The sequence below is a fragment of the Acipenser ruthenus genome, chromosome 14 (assembly GCF_902713425.1).
Source record: "Acipenser ruthenus chromosome 14, fAciRut3.2 maternal haplotype, whole genome shotgun sequence".
Taxonomy (NCBI): domain Eukaryota; kingdom Metazoa; phylum Chordata; class Actinopteri; order Acipenseriformes; family Acipenseridae; genus Acipenser; species Acipenser ruthenus.
The window spans coordinates 6,149,405-6,174,038 of NC_081202.1; the positions used below are offsets into that span (position 1 = coordinate 6,149,405).

The 24,634-nt window shown below is 37.2% G+C and overlaps 3 protein-coding genes across 3 annotated transcripts in view; all 3 read left to right on the plus strand.

The window, feature by feature from the left end:
* Positions 1–6,625, plus strand: part of ptprq (protein tyrosine phosphatase receptor type Q) — a 78,878-nt gene extending 72,253 nt beyond the window's left edge. The window contains exons 49-54 of the mRNA XM_058985655.1: positions 1,299–1,433; positions 1,516–1,641; positions 2,629–2,777; positions 4,155–4,290; positions 5,184–5,307; positions 6,070–6,625. Coding sequence (XP_058841638.1) covers positions 1,299–1,433; positions 1,516–1,641; positions 2,629–2,777; positions 4,155–4,290; positions 5,184–5,307; positions 6,070–6,107 — 708 coding nt within the window. The 3' untranslated portion in view covers positions 6,108–6,625. The remainder of the gene's footprint in view (positions 1–1,298; positions 1,434–1,515; positions 1,642–2,628; positions 2,778–4,154; positions 4,291–5,183; positions 5,308–6,069) is intronic.
* Positions 6,626–11,255: 4,630 nt separating this feature from the next.
* On the plus strand, positions 11,256–13,083 carry LOC117419989 (myogenic factor 6). The gene is made up of 3 exons (XM_034033457.3): positions 11,256–11,875; positions 12,147–12,243; positions 12,445–13,083. Exons 1-3 carry the CDS (start codon positions 11,357–11,359, stop codon positions 12,558–12,560), a joined length of 732 nt encoding a protein of 243 aa, XP_033889348.2. The 5' UTR covers positions 11,256–11,356; the 3' UTR covers positions 12,561–13,083.
* Positions 13,084–20,662: 7,579 nt separating this feature from the next.
* LOC131697400 (myogenic factor 5-like) lies at positions 20,663–24,425 on the plus strand. Its single transcript, XM_058985657.1, has 3 exons — positions 20,663–21,553; positions 22,276–22,336; positions 22,759–24,425. The coding sequence occupies exons 1-3, from the start codon at positions 21,062–21,064 to the stop codon at positions 22,950–22,952; spliced, it is 747 nt and encodes a 248-aa protein (XP_058841640.1). The 5' UTR covers positions 20,663–21,061; the 3' UTR covers positions 22,953–24,425.
* Positions 24,426–24,634: the final 209 nt, after the last annotated feature.

The following is a 24,634-nucleotide window of genomic DNA, read 5'->3' on the forward strand; positions in this document are numbered from 1 at the left end:
CAGCTAGTAAGCTGTTAAAAGTTATTCTGGGCAGATGTACTATACTTGAGAAAAGAAAACAATCTGGTAAAATTATTTAGATTGTGGCGGTTCATTGAGAATTAAAACCTGCCTGAACAGCAGTCTCATCCTCTGAGTACAATGAGCAATGATTCCTGCCACACATACACTGCATCTCCTAATGACTTGCACACTGTACTGCAGTACAGAAAATGTATTATTATTATTATTTATTTCTTAGCAGACGCCCTTATCCAGGGCGACTTACAATTGTTACAAGATATCACATTATACATTATTTCACATTATACAGACATTACATTATTTTACATACAATTACCCATTTATACAGTTGGGTTTTTACTGGAGCAATCTAGGTAAAGTACCTTGCTCAAGGGTACAACAGCAGTGTCCCCCACTGGGGATTGAACCCACGACCCTCCGGTCAAGAGTCCAGAGCCCTAACCACTACTCCACACTGCTGCCCTATACCCATCCGTAACTAAAATGTAGTAAAAGGCCAGCTACCCAAGGCCAAGGCAGAGACCACAGTAAATGTCCTCAAAGCGACCTTCAGACAAGACAAGCCTTGAGGACCCTTAAACTGCCCAAGGCTAGCTCGCATTTTAAAAATAAAATCCACTGTTTTCCAACATTTTTCCTCACAACAAACTACTATTTGCAGTTGGTCACTGGTATAAAGCGTACGTGGCGGGTGAAAATGTCTTGTTAAACCTGTGACTTCAAAGTAAAGTTACTTGCCTTGAAGGGTGTGACGATTATAGATTGGAATGTTCCACCAGAGACATCTTGTGACATCGGTGTGGGTTTTTCCATTTCAGTTATGTCATCTCCACAACCATCACTCTGGGTATTGTCATGTGTATTTATAACTTAATGTAACTGAATCTGTAGTCATTATAGAGGAAAGGGTGATCAAAGTGTTCAAAATATCATTTAAGTAATGTACAAGGCAGTTAATTAAAGAGCTATTCATTACTACAAATAAATCACCAGCTAGTATTTAATACAGTAAATATTATTAACAAATGTATGTGGGATTAGTTACATGTTGCATACTTTCTATTATTGTTATGAGATATTACTAAACATTTTCCAGATATTCTGGATGTTGGATGTTGTCCAAGCAAACAGAAAGTAACAAAACATTTCCTATGAAAGGTCCTTTTAAGGGGCCTTTAATTACATAAACAAATCTGATTGTGTCAATTTACTTGCACCACTGCCAATCAGGAATGCATTTTATACTGTTTGCTGGTCACTTGTCTCTATCATAGGGCTATCTTTGTCCAAACGAGTTTATTGCCACTCAAGGTCCGTTGCCAGGCACCGTGGCTGATTTTTGGAGGATGATCTGGGAGACGAGAACCAGAACGATAGCCATGCTGACGCAATGTTTCGAGAAAGGCAGGGTAAGTTATAAACAATTAATGAAATAACATAAGACATGCATGGTGTCATGTTTTGTGAAGTCTTCATTGCTTCGTATTTCAGATCAGATGTCATCAGTATTGGCCTGAAGACAACAAGCCAGTGACTGTATTTGGAGATATTGTGATCACGAAACTAACTGAAGATGTTCATCCAGACTGGACCATCCGGGACCTGAAAGTTGAAAGGGTAAAAAAACTACATCCTGGTAATCAAGTGTGTTGAATGAACACTATATGAAGGGCGGCATGACAAAGTTCACAAGTACACAACTTCACAAACTAGCCTGCTGTTTTAGTACAGGGATTACCTATGGTAAGACTATAGCCCGATTCGCATGGGACTAAAAATCACCATATAAACAGATGGTTTCGGAATTTTTACTGACATCAGTGAAATTTAGTTCCATGCAAACCATCCATTTCTTTTTATCCCAGATACTTTTCTCAGAGGTCCTCGATTTTCTTACAGGACATCGAGACCTTCTGTAAAACTTTTTACTCCTGTGCAAATCGACCATGTCAGTGTTATGTTAGAATTGATAGAAGCATTTCCGTGGTGTTCGCCTCAAAGCAACACCAGCCTTTACAATAAACCATAATATAATATTAAAATTGGTACGACCGGTACTGAGATTCTACAGTTCAGTAAAACGCAACGATTAGGCATAACCAAATTGGCAATCGGGCGAAAATACTAAACATAATTGCAGACTCTTAATAAATGGATGCTTTGAACAGTGCATTTGAAGGTATGCATGGAAATACACTCAATGGACAAAATGGTTATTCTAGCCTTTGGAAAAGAAGGTACAACGAAATGTACACGGTTCACTGTTTACAAATCATACACAAAAGCGCCTTCTCTGGCCAAAACATTGCATTTCATTTTCAATTTACTGGCTTTTCTTGATGAAAACGAATCCACGTCTGAGAGGTTATAGACGTCCTCTGCTTTTGACCAAGTCTGAGGAAACCAAATTTTTAGTCCTGTACAAATCATACTTATGGTTAACTGTAGAATGCCAATTCATGGTGCAGTGTATAACAGTTTACAGTATAAGACATTTTAGAATTTTGTAACTGCGATTTTGTTTAAATTTAGTGTGTTAAGGTGTCAGCTTATCGTCCCATTGTTCCTGCCATAGCAGTGCATGCTCTCTCATTGTTTTTCCAGCATGGTGACTGCATGGTGGTACGCCATTTCAATTTCACTTCTTGGCCAGAACACGGAGTTCCTGAATCGAGCACAGCACTCATTCATTTTGTAAAACTAATACGTGTTAACAGAGCACATGACAACACAACCATTGCAGTGCATTGCAGGTGAGCTGTTCTCATTTACTAGTTAGTTATACCAGCCTTATATATAGGGCTTCTGTTTTTCGGGTTGTATTAACTGTATTTTTCAGTGCTATTTTTAGCTATTTTCGAGTTATGTAAATATTTTTTTTCGGGGCCTTCGTTTTGGATATACTGTATGAAATTAGTGTTTTCGGTTACTTTCAAAAATGTTTGAGCGTTTTTTTATTTGTGTGTGTGTGTCAAAATAACTCGACAGTACTTGCACACTTAAGTTGTACGTTCTTTCCTTTGCAGTCTTCCACAATGAAATCCCTATGGTCACGGGCACGGGCACATTCTTCTGGGGTTTCTGTGTATACGCATCTTTGTACATTTCACCACAATTCTGTTTTAAATCTTCTGTGTCTTAACTGTAATACATCTTTAAATCCTGCTAACAAGCCTCCATCCTGATTGTAATCTCGTTTTAAATCTCGCAAGCAGAGTCACCAATAGAAATGTAGGAATGTGCTGTCACTCAGTAGTTGGGGCGGGTTTAAAGTATTCAGAACTAATCAATAATAGACACAAGTCAGGAAGGTGGGACATTGCCCAGCAGCACTGGGAAATGTATTTATTATTATTTTGTAGTAGGTTTTATTTTTTTTAATGTGAAAAGGGTAAAGTCAACGTGAATAGATTAACCATGTCCACAGTTTTTCCGGTGTTTTCCGGTGTTAATTGGCTATCCACCGATTTATTTTTTTTTGTATCGGAGGTGCCTTATCGGGTTTTATCGGTTAAAACCAAAAACCAGAAGGCCTACTTATATAACAGAAGGTTTTCCCCATAATAACCAAACTGAGAGGCAACATGTCATTCCCAGTGAGGTCCTGCTGTAGCCTACGCCTACTGCAAGGAATAAGACTTACTTAGTGCTTCAGTTGTCCACTTTCTGAATTGAGATACTCAACTAATCCTGTCTATATTACAAAAACACATTTTTAATTATTGATTTCTATGAGAAAAACAGTTCATTTTGGTTCAAAAGTTGTATCGCATATAGATTTCATCATCAACTGATTTATACATAAGTCAGGATTTTGCACAAACATAAGACCGCATTTACTCCAGTGTAAGATTAGCAGGTTTAAACAGGGATTTGTTTCAGGCGTCAGATAAGGTCAGCAGGGCAATTTCGGGGGTTTAGAGTGGGCGGTGTTCTATCACAAAAAGGTTGCATAGGGAAGGGGGAGACAATTTAAATAAAGTGTCCAAGCTAGTGGTTGACTGGGGGCAATATAAACTACATATCTAATCACAAGAGTCCTATATGTGTTTGTAACTTTCTCTTCAGAGTATATTGAAGCTTGCTGTATCTAAAGGAATGCTTGTTTTCATTCCTTCTCTTTTCTGTAGTGCCGGAGTGGGAAGGACGGGGGTGTTTATTGGTTTAGATCACCTTGTACAGCATGTGAGCGACCATGACTTTGTGGACATCTATGGCCTAGTTGCTGAGCTGCGCAGTGAGCGAATGTGCATGGTTCAGAACTTGGTAAGAACTGCAAACAGTGAGCTTAGTTTACAGTTTGTCAGGGTCCCCAAACATGATATGTTCAGACAACTAAAGCTTTAGGCCTGGTCCTGACACTCCCCATGTAAAGTTGGGACCTCTGGTCACTATACAACATAAATATGCCTCTCCCCTTAAACATGAGGTAATTATCTGTTCTCAAATCTCACTTTCAAACACATGCTGGTCTGTTTGAGTTGAAGTCAAGTACACCAATTTTTTCTATTAAAAAAAAAAGTTTTTCTGTGAAATGTATAATCTACCCATCTACCTGCACAATACATGATCTTTTTACATTACCACTTAAGATATAATCAGACCTTGTAAATTAGGAGTATGCAGCTTAATTAGCCAAAAATCCATCTTGTTTGTTTTTATGTCAGTACTGTGTTTTATCCTGTCTACTTATTTTTTTAATATGGGTACCCTGCATATTAACATTAAGCCATATATCTTATTTTTTTATTTCTTAGCAGATGCCCTTATCCAGGGCGACTTACAATTGTTACACGATAACACATTATTTTTACATACAATTACCCATTTATACAGTTGGGTTTTTACTGGAGCAATCTAGGTAAAGTGCCTTGCTCAAGGGTACAGCAGCAATGTCCCCCACCTGGGATTGAACCCACGACCCTCCGGTCAAGAGTCCAGATCCCTAACCAGTACTCCACACTGCTGCCCGCAGTGCCCCATATAGCACCATGGGGTATGTGTCGTTGAAGCCGTATTGTGATTATACAATGGCTATGAGATATCACCAAGGCTATGACATCCCACAGTCCATTGAAATGAATAGGAGGAGCATTCTTGCCATTGTATAATATGTTTTACTCCTATGATGAATGTGACAGTCTTATATTCCCATGCAGGCACAGTACATGTTTCTTCACCAGTGCGCTCTGGATCTGTTGTCAAGTAAGGGAAACAGCCAGTCTATTTGGTTTGTAAATTATTCAGCACTTGAAAAGATGGACTCTTTGGAAGCCATGGAAGGTGAGTAAAATGTTTCCTGAAAATAAACATGGTAAAATAATTCAGTAGCAGTAGGATTTAGGGACAGGGAATTTAGAGAATTGAATTGAATTTAGACAGTGTGTTTTTTTTTTAGAGTAGCTATGCTGGCTTATTGGATTTCCAGTGGAATATGAAACCTTCCATGTTCAGGTCACTCGATCCATACGCAGCACAGGCTGATGTGAAACGTTTCTTAAGTGCAACAGTGGTAGAGGGAACTTCACTAAATAAGGATCTCAGCCCCATTTCTCCCGATGAGATTTATTTGCTGCCATATGTTTTTTTATTTTTTTATTGCATATATAGAGGATATTAGTTTCAAAGAACTTCAAAATCACTCATATGAACATGAGGCCTCATCACGAATGTGCTACCAAACTTTTGGTTTGTGCTAATATGTTGCACTGCAATCAAAATGGAGATCCATGCAGTTCAGTCCCTCCAAGGCACATTGGTGATTTTGCAAGTGTGTACAGCAGTTGTCCACAGCATGCCAGATCTGCTTCATGGATAACTACAGTCTACACTTATGGGCATTTATTACAGCCTCACTATAAATCTGGGAAAAGTGCTTGAAAACAGGAACCTGATTTACAGTGCATTGTGTGACCATTGCAAAATTGCGTAGACCATGAATAAAAATGTGGGCCCATTGACTCTGAATTTTAAGATTAAGTTGTTGCTTCTGCAACCTAATTAAATATCTAAATATTAATTAACCGATTGTTTTGTTTGTTTTAGGTGACGTGGAGCTTGAATGGGAGGAAACTACAATGTAATTTCTATTTACAAGGAAGGTTGGCTTTGTTTTGGGTTATTTAGGTTTTAAAAACCAGCAGCAACAAAAAAAGTATGTACATAGGGGCCAAATCTCTGCAAATAGACCTCCCCCTACCCTGCATTCTGTCATCACTGTGCCTTCAGTCTCTTCCCTCAGATCACACAAGACAATACAAGAGTATCACATCTTTTTTGCACAAAAAAATATTGTATTTTAAAATTGCATATATTCTTGTACTGCTAATTTAAAATGTCTTTGTATTTCTTACTTCGAATTATTGTATTTTTTGGTAAGATAATGTGAGCCAAGCAGGTTTTTATTGGATTTTTGTTTGTTTGTTTGTTTGTTTGTTTGTGTGTCTGTGTGTAAATTCCAGGGTGAAGATTATCATGTATTTCTGTTTGGATGTAATGTAAAGGCAATAGTTCTTTGACAGGACTGTTTTTGGCCTCTATGGTGTTGACATTTCTTGTGGATTACTTCCAGTGCTGTCACAATAAACCCTATTTAAGTGTACGTTTTTGTACTCTGGATCCTCAGCTTTATGTGTCTTGGCAGAACATCCCATGATCCTGAACAGCTGAACTGTCACCCCCAGACACTGCAGGGATTTATCTGCTACTGCGGGGCACACAGTAGCTCTTCAGGGGCACATATGGGCTATTAAAACTGACTTCTCATTGTCAGCTTTAACCTAACTTTATGGACCATCTGAGAGCTTACTCTGCAAGCTGAAAGTTCCTAAACTTTCCTGCATGCTCTGTTGTACTTTGAAATAGGGGGCTATGTTTAAACTTATCACTCGTTTTAAATAAACCACTACATCTCAGTGATGCAATACAAACAAATAAATAAATTACAACAAAGAGATTAAATAGAAATTACCAGATTTACAAAAATAAAATTAACAGGCATCCACTAAGAGACTCAGATGCATGTTTGATTGTTATTACCTTGGTACACAAACAGTCCTATTTTAATTATCTAAACCGTGACAGTATTTAGATCTGTCTCTGCTCTGCCTCTAATTGAATAGGCTCGTCATGACGATAGACAAAATTTCTACATTTTTACCATAGAAAATGATCTTTGGAAAGCTCCGTGGTAGTACCCATAAGTCTGTCTGAGTTCAAACTACAATCTATTCAGATATAATAACAACATGACTATCTTCATTGTGGGGAACTAATTGATGTTATATTGCAAATCAACCCCCACGATTTAGTTATAAAAGTCATATCTAGACTGTACATGTTTAATATAATAGGAAAGCATGGCAAGACCTTTCATTCTCCTTTAACAAAGCATTTTCTTTGGGAGGTGGTTTGGTTTGGTGGAATTAGAGCAAATCAAATCCTGGGTTCAATTGTTGCTCATTGCTGACTCGGTGGTTGACACTTACAAAAGAGAAAGATGAATAAGTAAATTTTTCACCACACACAGTGATGTGAAATACGTACAGAACTTTGTATTATGACCAGATAAATTGTTTTAGTTATGCCGTACCAGTAGTCTACATGTATTTGTTGTGTCAATGGGGCATGACAATGTTTCATAATATATATCACTAGAGATAATAAAAGTAAAAATGTGCTTTGCTTTAATATACAATTGCTTTATAAAAACAAAAATGGACATAAAGGGATTATCTTGACATCAGATATCTTAGAAAAACAAATCCAATATCCAGAGTGTTTACATTTCTACAAAGTACCTATCAGTGTATCGTTAAATATAATTACATTCAAGCAGAAGATTTCCATTACACGAGAGTAGATGTTAAAACTTCATGCTGATTTGAACTCGGCTCTCGCCAAGATAAGCACCAACTAAGACGTAGCTTTACAGTAAACTAATGTGATCCATCTGTGTCTCCATCCATTTGCGTTTCCTTCCATATAATGATGTAGATATCCTTCTGCCTGGTGTTGATGGCTGAAGTGTAATGCTGGCCCCAGGGATCAGCTTATTTGCCTCCCTAGCGCATCAGCACACACAATGGCTGAGATGCTGGCTCCGGGGATCAACCACAGTGCAGTCTCCCCAGCGCATCAGCATGACAACCGTCTGGATTGAGCTAAGTAGGGTACATCTCTGGGGTCTTCAAGTGGGCACCTTCCATCCTCAGTGTTTTGTCGACTAGCCCACGACACCTCAAGAGGGCTCGATGGTGATTCTGGCGTCCCAGCATCACCCCCCTCCGTCCCCCACTCAACTCGGCCCATCTTACTTACCCGTACATCAGTGTTTTTTCTTTCTATTGTGCTTGAGATCCCCAACCAGAATCTTTCCGTCCAGAATCTTATGCAGAGTATCTGATCACAGATATACATTTTTCACTGTCTGACATTGAAGTTTATGCAGTATGTTCAGCCTTTTTCCAATCTCAAGGTCACAAGCATTGATGGTAATGTACAGTGAATGCTGATAGCAACCTTTACAAGAAGGAAAATGGTACATTAAAAGTGTTCAAGCACCTATGCTCTGCATTATATGTACAGTACCACACATGTCTACCTAAAGTAGTTTAAACTTGAATTGTATTTGTTTAAATTATAACTGGAGCACTTGGTGAACTTTAACATGATATCAACAGGTTTGTAACTGCTTGTTTTCTTTGTGTGTCTTCAGAGTTGATTCCCTAGTTACTTTGTTCTAAAACCAGTTACAACCCTCCTACACAGTGTGAGAGTGTTTCTAACACAAGCCCTAACATGCCTCGATGGTTGGAGTCCATTAGAAGCCATACTGAGTGATGTAAATGTAATGAGTGACTTTAGACTGTTGGAGAAAAAGGAACCAAAAACCTTTCATTTACACTTCCCTCAGATATGGGACACTGAGCTAACTTTGAATCAAATTTCTACAAAATCTTACAAATTCTATAAAACATTACATTAAACTGACTGTTAAAATTCACTGCAGACTACTTACATCTGGTATTGTATTGACGTCTACCGATACTGAAAACATTCAGCATAAAGGTATGATACAGTAGTAAAACACACAGCTGTGCAAGAATAAAGCTGTTCTTTCTATCGATCAGCATTTTTCACCATCCAGTTGGTGTTGTTAATTATTATCAAGCTGACATCAAGCTATGCTTTCATGATACAAACACATATTGTTTGTCTTCACAGGCCAGTGCATGTGTATTTTAGCTCCATATCCACACTAAGCCGACAGCAGTTTAACGCGAGGTCCTTATGAAAATGGACACAGTATTTAGATGAACAGGTTTTATATGGAAAATGCATCAAATCCTCTGAAATCGCTTCAGCAGCTGACACAGCAGAATAGGTCCATTGAAGACATAAAGAAGAGGCCAGTGTCATATATAGGCAGTTGTCAATCCCAGAAGAATTTGTAATGTATAAATGAGCACTCAAAATTATAAACGGTTCCAACAGAGGACTATACAGAGAGGGATTGAGAATGTAAGGGTATGGGTAGGGCACAAGTGGAACAGGTATCAGTTTATACACAAATTGATGATATGTTTGGTTGTGGAGACCAAGCTGTACCTTTTTAGTACCTTTTAATGTTATTGACAGCTGTGGCTAAGAAAATACCACCAATGTGTCCTGGTTCTATTTTCTTTCATTGGTAGTGTTTTGAAGCTGCAACAGTGAATTTTGCATAATGCGTTCAATATAAAACCAGAGAGTTTGAAATCAAACCAATACAGCATTCCCTTAATTATGGTATGCAAGCTCCTATAAGCTTTTTAAAAGTGAACTCTAGGGAGGCTGCATGGAGAGGCTTCTGCCTTGCCTCCCAGTAACAGTGTTTTCCACTGAATTGTCTGTACCGTGATTGGGCAGGTTTCTCAAACCCATTGCTTTGTCAGTTAAAGGATCAAGTGTTTGTGCAGAGGTGTCCATTTGTCACTGCAGGCCCTGAAGTAGGCATTAGGGCATCTGCCATTTAAACCTCTATGCCATAACTATCCACAACACAGAAACCTGAGAGCTGAAATGGAATCCTCTTCACCATCCCTGGCTGCTCTGCAGTGTTTTCTTTGCAAGGTGGTACAGAGGGAGGGGTAACTTGTAACATGGACACTGCAGAACAAATTGAAATGTTATTAAGAGTAAACAGGAGACATAGTATTAAGACAAAATGCAAAGCTCATTCCAGTTTTCAACCCATCAGGTTTTTAAACATGGCAATGAAGGCTCTGAGAATGCGTGCAATGTACGGGAGGGCTATGTTAAGACTGTGTGCGCTTTGATATATTACTCATCACCATACTTAAATACATGTGATCTTTGCACTTATTGATTTACACATCCGTTTCCAAGTCCTAGCACATCCAGCTCAAATGTGTGACAGCCTTGTAAACATGTTTTTTTGTTCCTTTTGCTACACTTTGTGTATTATATCTTGCTTTTCCATTAGGGTGACATTGATATTCTGTGTCATTAAAGTTTATGTTTGAACAAAAACGTATTTAGAATTTAAACATAATTTTGACACAAAAAGACTAAACATATTTTGACTGACACATTGATTATTATTATTATTATTATTATTATTATTATTATTATTATTATTATTATTATTATTATTATTCCATCTGCGTTACCAAGACAGCAAGATAGTGACCCGTTCAAAAATCAATAAAGAAGATAGACAAATAGATAAATGACAAATAATGCTATAACACCACATTTTGCACTATTAATAAGAATCAGGAATGACTTTAAAAGCGACAGGAAAGGAACACGTCCATTGTATAAAAAGTGAAAGTAAACTGCACGTCTGGTTCTGCAATAGAGAAGTGTTTCAAACACGTGTAATCCAATTAAGCAGTGTATTATGTTGTCATGTGCGCAATTCACAGCGTGCTGTTATGCACACCAGTCTAAGCAATAGAGGATATTTAATTGCCTCCAGTTACATTTTTTTCAACAGTGCAGTAGGAATCCGTTTGTCCGAAATAAATATTGTTGGCACCTGTTACCTGTTTTAAGTTACGTTTCACCTTTCATCGAGCGGTGTTAACGTGTAGTTTTGAAACGAATGGTGCTCCACTAGTCGTCGTACCCCTGCAGACTCGTTAAACTCAGATTTAGAGTTTGATGCGCTGCGACAGCTAAAAGTTGGATAGAGTTTCAGCTGCTACTATATATATAAACCGAGTGACTTGTGTCATTGCGCTATTTAAATGCCATCGCCGGGGTTCCTCTGCTGGTTTGGATCACTCATGTCAAACACATACCTAGTACAGGCCGCAAGAGCACCATGATGGATCTTTTTGAGACCAACGCTTATTTTTTCAATGACCTTCGCTATCTGGATGGGGATACTGGACCCTTGCAGCACTTGGAAATGGCAGAGGTGTCTCCCTTGTACCAAGGGAGTGATGGCACCTTGTCACCAGGGCAGGAGCAGGTACCATCCGAGACTGGGGACAGCAGCGGGGAAGAGCACGTCTTAGCACCCCCGGGTCTCCAACCTCACTGTGCAGGGCAATGTCTGATTTGGGCTTGCAAGACCTGTAAACGAAAATCAGCCCCAACTGACAGGAGAAAAGCAGCAACTCTTCGAGAAAGAAGGAGGCTTAAAAAGATTAATGAAGCTTTTGAGGCTTTAAAGAGAAAAACGGTGCCAAATCCAAGCCAGAGGTTGCCAAAAGTGGAGATTCTACGAAGCGCTATAAATTACATTGAGAAACTTCAGGACCTTTTACGTACACTGGATCAACAAGAAAAGTTGCAGGGAAATGTGGACCCATTTAACTTCAATCTGAAAGATCAGCACGTAAGAAAGATAAACAGCGTGTTGACTATTCCTATTACATATTAATATTTTGTTAATGAATAATGTTATGTGACAAGTGAGGTTCAGCGACAAAAAAGCGTAACTTTCAATGTTTCTTAAGTACATTATTTGATGATTATTTCAGATTAACGTGATAAACCATTTATGGAATTGTGAAGAACTGAGTCCCAGCATACGACCTTTAACTAGCATGCAAACTTAACTTCAGCTGTTGTTGCAACAGACACATTGTATACCTTTCTGTTTGTAGGTACCCAGTGCAGAGTTCTGTGGAAGAAGCACCTGTCATTCTAACTGGCAGAATCTCTCCGATCATTCCAATTTAGCCGGTAGTAACCAAAGAGAAGGTGAGTACTAGTGCACAATAGTACAGCAGCACAAAGTATGTATCACCTTGATAAGTTAAAACAGTTGTGTGTTTTCTAAAAAGAAGGCTTCAAATAACATAGAGGTTAATTTTAGCGCTACTAATGTCCCATAGTTGTTTCTTGCTATTCAGTAATATGTAGATACTTAGAATAACACTTTCTTACTGATTTTAATTTTAGGATCTGGTGTTGAGCCTTCAGCTTCCAGCAGTCTGCGTTGTCTTTCTTCCATAGTGGACAGTATTTCAAGTGAAGAGCCAAAAATGAACTACAGTGAAGAAGCCGCTGAGAAATGAACTCTTATGGGATCAACTTTTGATCGGGGACATAAAACGCCTTTTTACATTTCCAGGGCCCATTTGAATTGATTCCCTCTTGCATTGTCGTTAGTGGCAAGCGTTGCTTCCACTTTGATTACCAGCCCTCTGTAATACTGCTCGCTTACTCGTGTGTTGAAGTTAACCGTTCATTCCTTGAATGATTCAGAAGCAAAAACCCAAGTGGCCTTTTTTAACAAGTCATGCAAGAATTCGGTATGTCTATCTTGTAAATATCAATCATTTCTTAACATTTTGTAAGAACCAAAAATACGCTTTAAATATTTTGTATTTAAGTTATGTAAGTAAATAAAACATATTTATACTATAGTGTGTACATATTGAAAAAATAAAAATATGTAACAGGCCATTCATTTATTATATGTTGTATTTAACAAAACAATCAATACCCCTTATGCAAAAGTATCCTATATCTATCTATCTATCTATCTATCTATCTATCTCTCTCTCTCTCTCTCTCTCTCTCTCTCTCTCTCTCTCTCTCTCTCTCTCTCTCTCTCTCTCTCTCTCTCTCTATATATATATATATATATATATATATATATATATATATATATATAGGACTTTAGGCTTATATGGCAAGAATCAGTTATCTTAAATACCAGGGTTTATATAGTCCTGTAAAAAGTGAGCCCTATTCACAAAGCTTGAGTAAGAGTTTTGTTAAATAAATTTGATAAACTAATGTAATGTGTTTTGTTGTAAAATAATAAAACCGCTTCTGAATAGAACCCGATATAAGTGGGACAGTAGAGCCCAAGCCCTAGGCAGGGCGTTGCTGTGCAGACAAGGTCACCTATGCTTTATAAACAGGGTTTTATCGCGATTATAAGTCGCTAAACAGTGCCTTTATTGTTATGTAAAACCTTTTTAAATCTCAAAATCACATTTTTAAAAACCGTTTTAATCTTATGATTTCCTTTAGTTTGTCCTTTTTAATGTTATAGCAGGTATGAGGCTGTGTGGTCCAGTGGTTAAAGAAAAGGGCTTGTAACTAGGAGGTCCCTGGTTCAAATCTCATCTTAGCCACTGACTCATTGTGTGACCCAGAGCAAGTCACTTAACCTCCTTGTGCTCCGTCTTTCGGGTGAGACGTAATTGTAAGTGACTCTGCAGCTGATGCATAGTTCACACACCCTAGTCTCTGTAAGTCGCCTTGGATAAAGGCGTCTGCTAAGTAAACAAATAATAATAATATGATGCAACTTCCTGAGTGGTCGATGAAAGTTATGAAACTTCTAATATCCCAATTTAGTTAAAACGTTTCTATGAATACAGCCTATTTAAATTCATTTTTAGTTTTCTGTTTTTGTTTTTTTTGGTTTATTTTTTAACATGGGAGCTTTAACTTTACTATGATATTAGACATTTTTATGATATGCAGGCTATGTATTAGTTACGCAAAGTCATGAACAAATAAAATACGCTGTGTGTGTGGAGAGAGAGAGAGAGAGAGAGAGAGAGAGAGAGAGAGAGAGAGAGAGAGAGAGAGAGAGAGAGATTGTGCATTCAAATAAAGAACACAAACAGCCCGCTTCGGAGTGTGCTTAACTTCATTGACAGGAAGTCGTTTTTAGCAGACTACTAACTATATTCCATTAAATGTATTTTAGTTATACATAGGCTATCATATCATTTTTTTTGTTGGTCAACTTACATCCATATACACTACTGTAGGGTTAGAATCTATTTTATTCGTAATGTGCTTCTGTATGTTTAGTCTAATAAGTTTTCACGTAAACTACATGTTCATTATATCCAGTTAAGCTGGTCGGCAACATTCCCAGTTGATTGTGCAACATTCAGCGCAATTATTTTCTCATCAAATTGGCCTAAGTGTAGGTTAAGCTGAAGGAGTAGTTTATAAACTTCATGATATCATGCCGGGAGTGTGTCAGACCATTATGTTGTTGTATTTCTGTACTTTAGCAGAGCATAGCAGCACCCAGAACTGATGTTATCAGGAAATAATAGTACGAAAATGACGTTTCTGGACGATGCACTTTTCAAACAATGTTACTTGATATAATAGGCTAATACCCGCAATATGTTCATCTTGGCAGTTTTTTTTTTATTCATGTACCAGCACACGCACAGTTACAACATTTGACCACCAGGTAGTGCAAAATGCTTAGTTTAACACTTTTACTCCTGGCAGACCTGAAGGTCTTATCTAAGAGCCATACACAGTTTTAAAAAAAAATTCTACGGTAGATTTAACTTAATATTGACTTAATAAAACTGTATTTGTCGAGTCATTCTTGTGTATATTTTATTAAAGGTACAAAAGTATTTTATATTGAACAACTAAAACAAAACTGAAAAAATCATGTAAATATTAAGGTAAATTTACGGTAAAGATACGGTATTTTCTTTTACAGTCTATGTTAAAATACACAATCCGAAATCACGTTGGAACCTCTGAAAGTGTTAACTTAGTAGTATAAGTTGTGTCTTTGACCCTAACGTTAAGTTTTCTTGATTAATGTGCAATACAGAAACGTGTTGTGTAAAAAGTGTTTGAATATAAAAGTCACACCATCCACCAGGAGATCTTTATGAGTTTTAAGCTAGTATCTGATATATTAGAAAGGATATTACTTATTGTACCTGTTTTAGTAGTTTGCCTCAAAGAATATGCTTTAGCTTTATGCATTATTAGTGCATAGATACCCATGCTGTTCCAGGACACAGCCAGCCTCCTGCTCGCTCCAAATCTTTGCATTGTCTATCTCGAGTTTGTACCCATGCTGTTCCAGGACACAGCCAGCCTCCTGCTTGCTCCAAATCTTCAAACTCTGTCTCGAGTTTGTACCCATGCTGTTCCAGGACACAGCCAGCCTCCTGCTTGCTCTAAATCTTCAAACTCTGTCTTGAGTTTGTACCCATGCTGTTCCAGGACACAGCCAGCCTCCTGCCCGCTCCAAATCTTTACATTGTCTGTCTCGAGTTTGTACCCATGCTGTTCCAGGACTCAGCCAGCCCCCTGCTCGCTCCAAATCTTTACACTGTCTGTCTCGAGTTTGTACCCATGCTGTTCCAGGACACAGCCAGCCTCCTGCCCACTCTAAATCACACTCTGCCTGTCTTGAGTTTGTAAAAAGAAGACCACAATCCAAGTACCATTCTACTACCTCTAAAAATTGACAGGTTCAGGTATAAAAAAAAAAAATGAAATACATGCATTGGCATTGATCAGCAGGTGATGATCACGAGATCTATGATATAAATATGTACTGCTGTAGTTGAGGCTAACAATGTAACACTTTGTATCCTCTATTAGTAAAGATCTCATCTTTTTACTTGAAAAGTAGAATGTTCCTAGTTTTTATTACTTTCCAGTAATTCTGAGTGATTCATATTGCATTTACTGAAATACTCTGTGTAAGGTGCTTTCACCTAAGCTTGGGAGTTGGTCTCTAGTAGCCTGCCATTGATATCAATATATAACACAGGTTAGTGTCTTTATAGAAGTAAGATTGAGCACCACCCACGATCTGTCTCTTAGGATCAAGTTTCCAGTTGTTCTGCTGGCAATGTCTGGTTTGTGGTGTTGTGGGCAACAGAGATGTATCATAGCATTACACTAAGCACATGACAGGTCTAGAGTGATTTCTTGAAAAATAAACTAATAAAATCCAGTGCCATTATAGCGAATTGTGACTGCAGATTTATCTGTAGCCTTTATCTGAATAATCAGACTGGACCCTGCCATATTCATACAATGACTCACCAAGCATATCCTTTTTCTTTAATAATAAATTAATTGAGGCTTTTGCACTCTTAAATTAATACTAGTACATTTTACAGGGTATTAAAATACACACTTCAAAGTAATTTGATTCCTCATTTGGGCCTCCTTATCAACACTTCAGAGAGTATTTCAATGAAACTGGATATAACATAGTTACTATAAAAGATTGCACTTTCTTTTTGTATTAAATGATAATTTCCCTCCCACAAGTGACCTGTGCAGCTCAGGTTAACATGTAAGTCTCCCCCCTGAAAATCCTGAATGTGTTTGCAATTTAACTGTTTGTGTTTGATATTAATAACGATAATCTTTACCTGAGTCCAAATCCAAAGTCAACACAGACTTGTTAGGCCTCCAGGAAAGCCAATAACCCGGTCAAGATAAAGTAGTCGCTCGTGTAATCCAGTCTATTTCCAAGGGATTTGGGCGCAAAGTCATCCGCTTTTAACCTAATGAAAGCGATTTTGTACTTAGTGCCCATTAAGTTGATGCCAAGATTTTTCAGATCCATTCCTTGGAAGTTCATTGCTAAGGATCTGGCTCCCAGAGTTCATTGCTAAGGATCTGGCTCCCAGAGTTCAGCCCGTATTGCCTAACCACTCTGCTCTCAGGTATTTGTTTTGCTTTGCAAGTGGATCTTATGAGAAACGGCTTTCAGGTTAAATGAAGTCATCAACGTGACAAGAGCCCCACCACGCTTAAAAAAGATTGCTGGGTTTCAAATAGTCCAAAAAACATTCACCTTTTAAGCCTGCATCTTTTCAGACACCAGTGCATTTATTTTATTGAATAAAAGTAAAGTCAAGTACCGGTATGCACTGTAAATATGAAAATAAAATTGTGAAGTTTATACTGGTAGCACAAACTTAATTTTGAGAAATACCACAAATTCATTGCTACATTTTGTATCTTCTTAGTTTTAACAAAAATAAATAATAATAATAGTAATAATAATAATAATAATAATAATAATAATAATAATAATAATAATAATAATATGCTTATAAGGAAAACAGCCATTTAATGAATGCATTTTATGACAGGGTAATCAAAACGGGTTTTCATATTCATATTAATTTTCTGAAATAACAAAAAAAAATATGATACAGAATTGCACACAATATCATGATTCAGAAGTACTCTATATCTAATTTAAATGCATTAGATATTTTATTCTGTGTGTGTGCGCGCGTGTGTGTGTGTGTGTGTGTGTGTATTAGGATTAGAAGTTGTCAGAGCAGCCCAGGTTTATCTTGGTTAACAGAGTAATTAAGGGCTGCCCTGCCCCCTATACAATACCTAACACAGTACTAATACAGTTCAATACAGTACTGGCTGGAGTACAAACCTGTGTGGCTACAGCAAGATATAATAAGGCTTCTGGTGTTTATTCTGCACACTTAACCTTTCATAGCTGTCATTAGCAATGTATCATTCCGTTTTGTGATTGTATATTTGTGATTTGTGTGCAATAAGACCTACTGTTACTGCCCAACCCACCTGCAACAGGAGGCCCATGTGGCCCCTTTAAAACCACTGTAACTCATCCATGTCATTAATCTGTACAGAACATGCTGCTTTACAGATTGATAACATTGTATTGTTGTTGCTTCTGGACAGGCAATCGTGTCAAACTAGAAACAGGAGCTTCACAGACTGATGACATGTTATTGTTATTGATGGCTTCTGGTCATGTAAACATGGCAATCAATTGTTAGCTAAGGGTTAATATCAAGTTTTGTATTTTATACTTGAAGAACCAGGAGCTCTTGGTACTGTATTATGAATAGATTTCCCTGTTTCAATAACCTATCCAATAAACAAACAAAGAAACCAAAAAAAAAAGGGTCTGTGGAAAATGTATACAACATGATCAGAAAGAAATCTAAACTTATGAAATGTTAATAACTGAACATCTGCAGGACATCAGCTTTTAGCCATTATTATTATTATTATTATTATTATTATTATTATTATTATTATTATTATTATTGATGATGACTTAGGATATTAACTATATTAAATGCGACCAATTATTTTTTCAATTATTTGTATTAATATTCAACAATAACATTACGTACAGAAATACCATACGATTCTGTATAACTATTCCTATAGTGTGCCATTGTATTTTGCCTGGGGTTATATTGTATATTATGGGGTATTATTGTCTTTATTACACCACGTTTGTTTTTTTACAATGTAAAGGTTGTAATTATAAAAAAAGAAAACGAAAAGAAGGAAACATAATCGATACATCTGGGAATATGCAATGCAATATACTTGTGCCATGTGCTTGTTTAATCTTGGGTTACAAAAGCAGTAGCGAGCAGGTATTCTCGTTCTCTGGAGCAGATCACAGTCAGTTGGCTTTGATCTCCTCAGTAATCCCGACGGCCAGACAGAGGCCAATGTCTTCTTCAGCTGTCCCCTATACAAACTCTGCCTGCAATTCAATGGCAGCTACTAAAATGTTTTCTTAGGTGTGCCGGGTTCCCAGAGATGGAAGCAACCAAACGTTTTAACACGTAGTGAGGAATATCTGCCTTGCATTGCTAGCCTGCCTTTTACTATTCTTTAAAATTAAGATGAACTCGTTAGCTATGGACTTGGAAATAATTTGCATGAGAAAAAGAGATATCTACGCAAGTAAAAATAAGTAAATAAATCGAACAATGCAGATTACACTAGTTTGTACTTATTTGTTTGTTTTAGCAATGCATTTATATAGTACGCAATGTTAATGAAACCAAAGCGTGACCGTTTTTGCGAACTTTTTTAAGAACCGAAAATGCAGAAAAGATTATTATTATTATTATTATTATTATTATTATTATTATTATTATTATTATTATTATTATTATTATTATTAGGCCTATATATTTTTTGTCACTTGAAATTTAAAACGTTAATGATAGAACTGTAATAACAATAATAATAGAAATGTCACAAGTAACATTTCAAATAAGCTCTTCAAGAAAATTAACTCTGAACTTGTTTTTTTTTTTTTTTTTTTCTTTCTTGCAAATGCATGTATGTGCATTTGACATAGTTTCAAAGCATTTCTGTTTTGTGGCTCTCCGGGTGCGTTTTAATTGCACTCTGATCTTATTTTCATCACTTGAATTCCCAGTTCGTTTCCCACCAGCACTAACTCTCCTCGCTCGCCCATCAGCTAACCTTGTAATGTAGTGATGTTTCTCTGGTGTTATTTCGTTCCAGCCATGCGCTTTGCCTTGAGAGAAGGGATCGGTTTACAATAGATATTTCCAGTCGACAAAGGGATGCTATGCACAAGGATTAGTTTGAAAGAAAACATAACTCTAACTTTTTTTTAATACAAGTTAATGGTAGGCTATTGTTTTACTGTGAACACATAAGGTGTTATAAACGTCTTTTTAGAAAGTGGTTCCCAAATAGACTACGGCAGCGTAAACATTGAGTCTAAGACAAACAAATAGAAAGACAGCGACTGAATTATAAATGGATAGATATTTCAAGACTAACACAATGTTTGTGTGAAAAACAGGCCTTCTGTGCAAAAAAAGGTTCTACCAATAATAAACAGGGTCTGAAGTTAAGAAATGTAAACACAAAATGTCCTGGAAACGATTTCCTTTCCTTTGGTCCATTGTAATGTCCTTCAGGATTTTGTAAAAGGATGCCATCACCGTGGCAAAATCCTGCTAATGGTTTCATTACCAATTTAATGATCACTTGACACTTGCAATGATCCGTTGGAGGTTTTTTGGAGCAGTGTCAGTCACTGCACTGTGTGAATTTGCTCAGTTTGTAATTTTACACTTTGCATCACAGCTGGGACAAATCTGTAACGGTGCAATTTGTCTCGACCATAAAAATGAGCAAACCTTGGAAAGCTGAGGAAAAGTATTGCTTTACTGTTTGGTTTGAAAAAAGATCAGGTCACAGCAGCAGTTAAATCTTACAAATATATTTTTATGGGTGTACATTCCCTTTTATTTAGGCAATGTATGATTATATTGCATAGCACGTTTTTATCATAAACTTCTTTATATTGCATAGCACGTTTTTATCATAAACTTCTTAAGATGAGGAATTAAATAATTGATACATTCAGATGTTTGGATCAACCCAAAAAGTTATACATCTAATAATACATATTTTAATTCAATAATTTATATTCACTTATGGTTAATTATTGTATGTAGCTACCTCATTTAAAAAAGCATACCAGTGGTATTTAAGTAAAAAAAAAAACAAAAAAAAACTTAACATCAAATAAAATCCTACACTATGAGTGAAAAATGTATTTATTAAAAAAAAAAACCATAAATGTTCTCAATGTTGTTAATTGAAATCAACAAACAAAGATTAGACTATTACATATATTAAATAAATATGTGATTTTAAGCAGATAGATTGCCTGAAAATGCAGATGTGAGAACAAAAACAGCAGGGTGTGTGAGCTTAAAACTGGGAGGGGGAATTTTCTCATCCTTCAAGTGGGCGATGGGATATGCTAATTAACAGCTGGCCAATGTGGGCAAGCTACTCCAGCCTTGGATATATAAGAGGCCCCTTGGCTGCAGCAAAGACACTTCACTCAATTACCTAGCTTATTAAGAACTTTCCTGTTGATTTCACACTGAAAGATTTCACAGCCTTCATCTTTGAACGATCCTGTGAAGGAACTCCAGAAGTTTTCTACCTACAGCAACCAGCAATGGAAATCTCAGACAGCTGCCACTTTTCCCCATCTCATCTGCTTCATGATAGTTCTTGCATGCCTTCCCCAGAGGGCTCAGAGTTCATCGATGACTTTGAGCACAGGCTGGCCGATCTGGATGACCTTCAAGGGTCCGACGAGGACGAGCATGTGAGAGCCCCCAGTGGCCACCACCAAGCTGGCCATTGCCTGATGTGGGCTTGCAAAGCTTGCAAGAGGAAGTCAAGCACAGTGGACCGCAGAAAGGCAGCCACCATGCGGGAGAGGAGGAGGCTCAAGAAGGTCAACCAGGCGTTTGAGAACCTCAGGAGGTGCACCTCGGCTAACCCCAACCAGAGGCTGCCCAAGGTGGAGATCCTGCGCAACGCTATCCACTACATTGAGAGTCTCCAAGACGTCCTGAGAGAGCAGGTGGAGAACTACTACAGTCTGCCTGGACAGAGCAGCTCTGAGCCGGGCAGCCCCAATTCCAACTGCTCTGATGGAATGGTAAACATTTTTTTTTAATATCATATTCAATGTGATGAAGGGAACTGGAAATGCTTCATGAGCGTATATAATGGAATTGTGATTAGATTATGTACTATAAGGCTTTGGGTTGAATACAACATAATATTAGCAGAAGCAGGATACCATCACTTACTGCATATCCTTAACAATCTACTAAATTGTGTCTTATTGCTAATATGGTTTTACCTCTAAAATACACTGAATTTCAATAATATGTCCAGAAACAACATGTCTCTATGTGTACTGTTTTTTAATCCTGTCCAGAGGAATACTTTCTGGAAAATAACCCCAGTTCTGAAGACTTCTAATTGCCCCAATATCCATTAAAGTGTGCCACACACAATGCTTTTTAATAGATGGGGGGGGGGGGGGGGGGGGGTAATGAGTTTCCCACCACTAGACATTTTATAGACTAATAAAGGAGTAGAAAAAGTGCACCTAACTGAAGTCTGGTGAAGTCTACATGCTGACACATTTTTCCTGACTGCATTTTCTATCCTGGTTCCAGGATTTCCACGCATATTTGCTCTGGGAAAGTGTCATCTTGCAAAAACCGGTGTAGTTTCCACTAACACAATCAATTTGCCATGCCGAATGCAATGCGTATTACTGGTGGTGCTTTGCTATGGCGCCGATAAGCTGAGAAGTTTTCTGTTGTTCTCTTAAACATTCAGCATTTACTGTATCTTTTGTTTCTAAAGGAGTGCAACAGCCCCGTTTGGTCACATAGAAACAGCTGCTACAGCCACGAGTTACAGAATGGTAAGTTCCTGTGGCATCATTCTTGAATCTTTTTTTCATTTCCAGCACAATCCTACTGTAAATATTAATTGCTTGATTCAATTTTTTTATTTAATATAAATATTGTTATAGAAACAGTTGCATGAAAAAAATGATTTGAAACTAATTACCATATGTCCTCAACACCTGAACAATTCCCTCTCAAAGTAGCTTTCACTAAGGAAACTAATATATAGTACATTATTTTATCTTGGGCACTTCAAACTGCAAGAAACAAAGAAACGGCTGGGCCTATGACTCTGCTGTACAGTGTATTACAGTACTGAGATATTATTAGAAGTAGCTGTGTATGTGCAGTAGAGGGTATTTGCATGAATAATCAATGCACTTCCTAGGTGATGTTTGTATTGGTTACTTATAGTGTTTTCTGTTTTCCCGCTCAGTGTTCCCCAGTGAGAGAGGCCCTGCTGTGTCCAGTTTGGAATGCTTATCAAGTATAGTGGACCGCCTTTCTTCATCCAATCAGTGTGGTTTGGCTGTGCGAGACAGCAGCAGTGCCCTATCACCTACCAGCACTGACTCCCTACCCAGCACTCCAGGAACGCCGCCCACAAAACCTGTTTACCATGTGCTGTGAACCACAGAGAGCCCCTCTAACAGATATTAATATATTAAATAAAGAGGCCAAGAACATCAAGAATGCAGGCTTTATATACTGTATATAGGGACCCCATTCAAAGTGTATATATGTAAATATGCCATTCACTGTACACTTTTTATACTTAATTATACATATTTAATTGAACAAAACTGTTACTTTGCTAGAGAAACTGCTGAATCCAGTTTTCTATTGTATTTTTCTTTTCTAAAGTAATTAATACATTGTATTTAAATAACTTGTGTTCCAGTTTGTTTATTCTGAATGCTGCCTATTAAAAATAAATACATATGCATACATCTAAAATGCTTGCTATGTAAAGAAAGCTATTAGGTCACACACATAGTAGAAATATATCAATGATACCACCCACTGGGTATTACTTTAGCTATATAAAGCACCGTTGGCTAATTTCATTTATAATATATAAATATATAGACAACTAAAGGATCCTTTCTTAGTTTATGCATCTAGGTGATTCTTCTAATGATGTGTGAGTGTGTGTGTGTGTGCGCGTGAGAGAGAGAGAGAGAGGGAGAGAGAGAGAGAGAGAGAGCCTTATGGGTGCATGCATTTGTTGGTGGAGCAAAAGCTGCATTTCATCAGTATTTAGGGAATGTTGTTTTGAGCAAATGGTCTCAATCCAACATTTGCTTCTGAAGCGTTAGAGAAAGAGAGGGAGGGGAAGAGAGCTTCAAAGCCTTTGCTGAAGCCTTTGGGACCTGTTGACTCCGTTTCCATCACACTATTCAAGCCGTACATTATAAAGCAACTCCGGTAATGTTTCCCCTCTCCCCCCCAAATACGTATTGGTGTAGACATACCATTTCTGTAGCAGCAAAGGCTTCATGCAACATCCTCAACTTTATCTTTCTTTTTTTTTGTTGGTTTATTATATATGTAAATGTGTTTGGGTTTACAAGGGAATTGTCAACAGCACATTTTAACATCATCTATATTATCTTATGTTCAACATTACAAACATTACATGCTTATTTAATTTGCCATTTTTGCTTCTCGTTTTACTAAGTATTTAATTCTTTAGTATATCCTTATTTTCAGTAAGATCATTTTTGTATCTAAAACAACTATGCAAAGTCCGGCACTAACCCCTTGTTTAAGAATACAAACATTTTATATAGGAATTAATGAAAGTCTAGATCTTGTACTAAACTAGCATTATGTGAACCAATAAGGCTTTAAAGAAGGCAAATGTTTTGCACTGTAGTTTTAAATGAGAACTACTGTAAATAGGCTGTTTTCTGACCTCTTGTCTATGAATATACACAAATTAAAATGATTACAAGAGCTGTGATCTGAAATGACTCATATATTTATGTCTCTCTGTTTCATTGGCTCAGAACACACACCATCATGTTCATAAATGGAGAACATACAGACGTCAGTGCAACCTCAGCATTCATCTTTACTAATGTAAACTTCTGTCTTATTTTCTTTAAACTGGGATCAATGATTATCAAATAATTTTTACCAACAAATAAATATGTTAATCCTGTGCAACTGTTGTATTGTTAAATAAACAAATAATACTATTTTTTTACAAATGAATTGCTCATAATGTTCATCAGTTGAATTTTTGGGGCACATTTTACTTTTATATCTATACATTTATTCATATCTATAAACGTGTTAATAAAGGT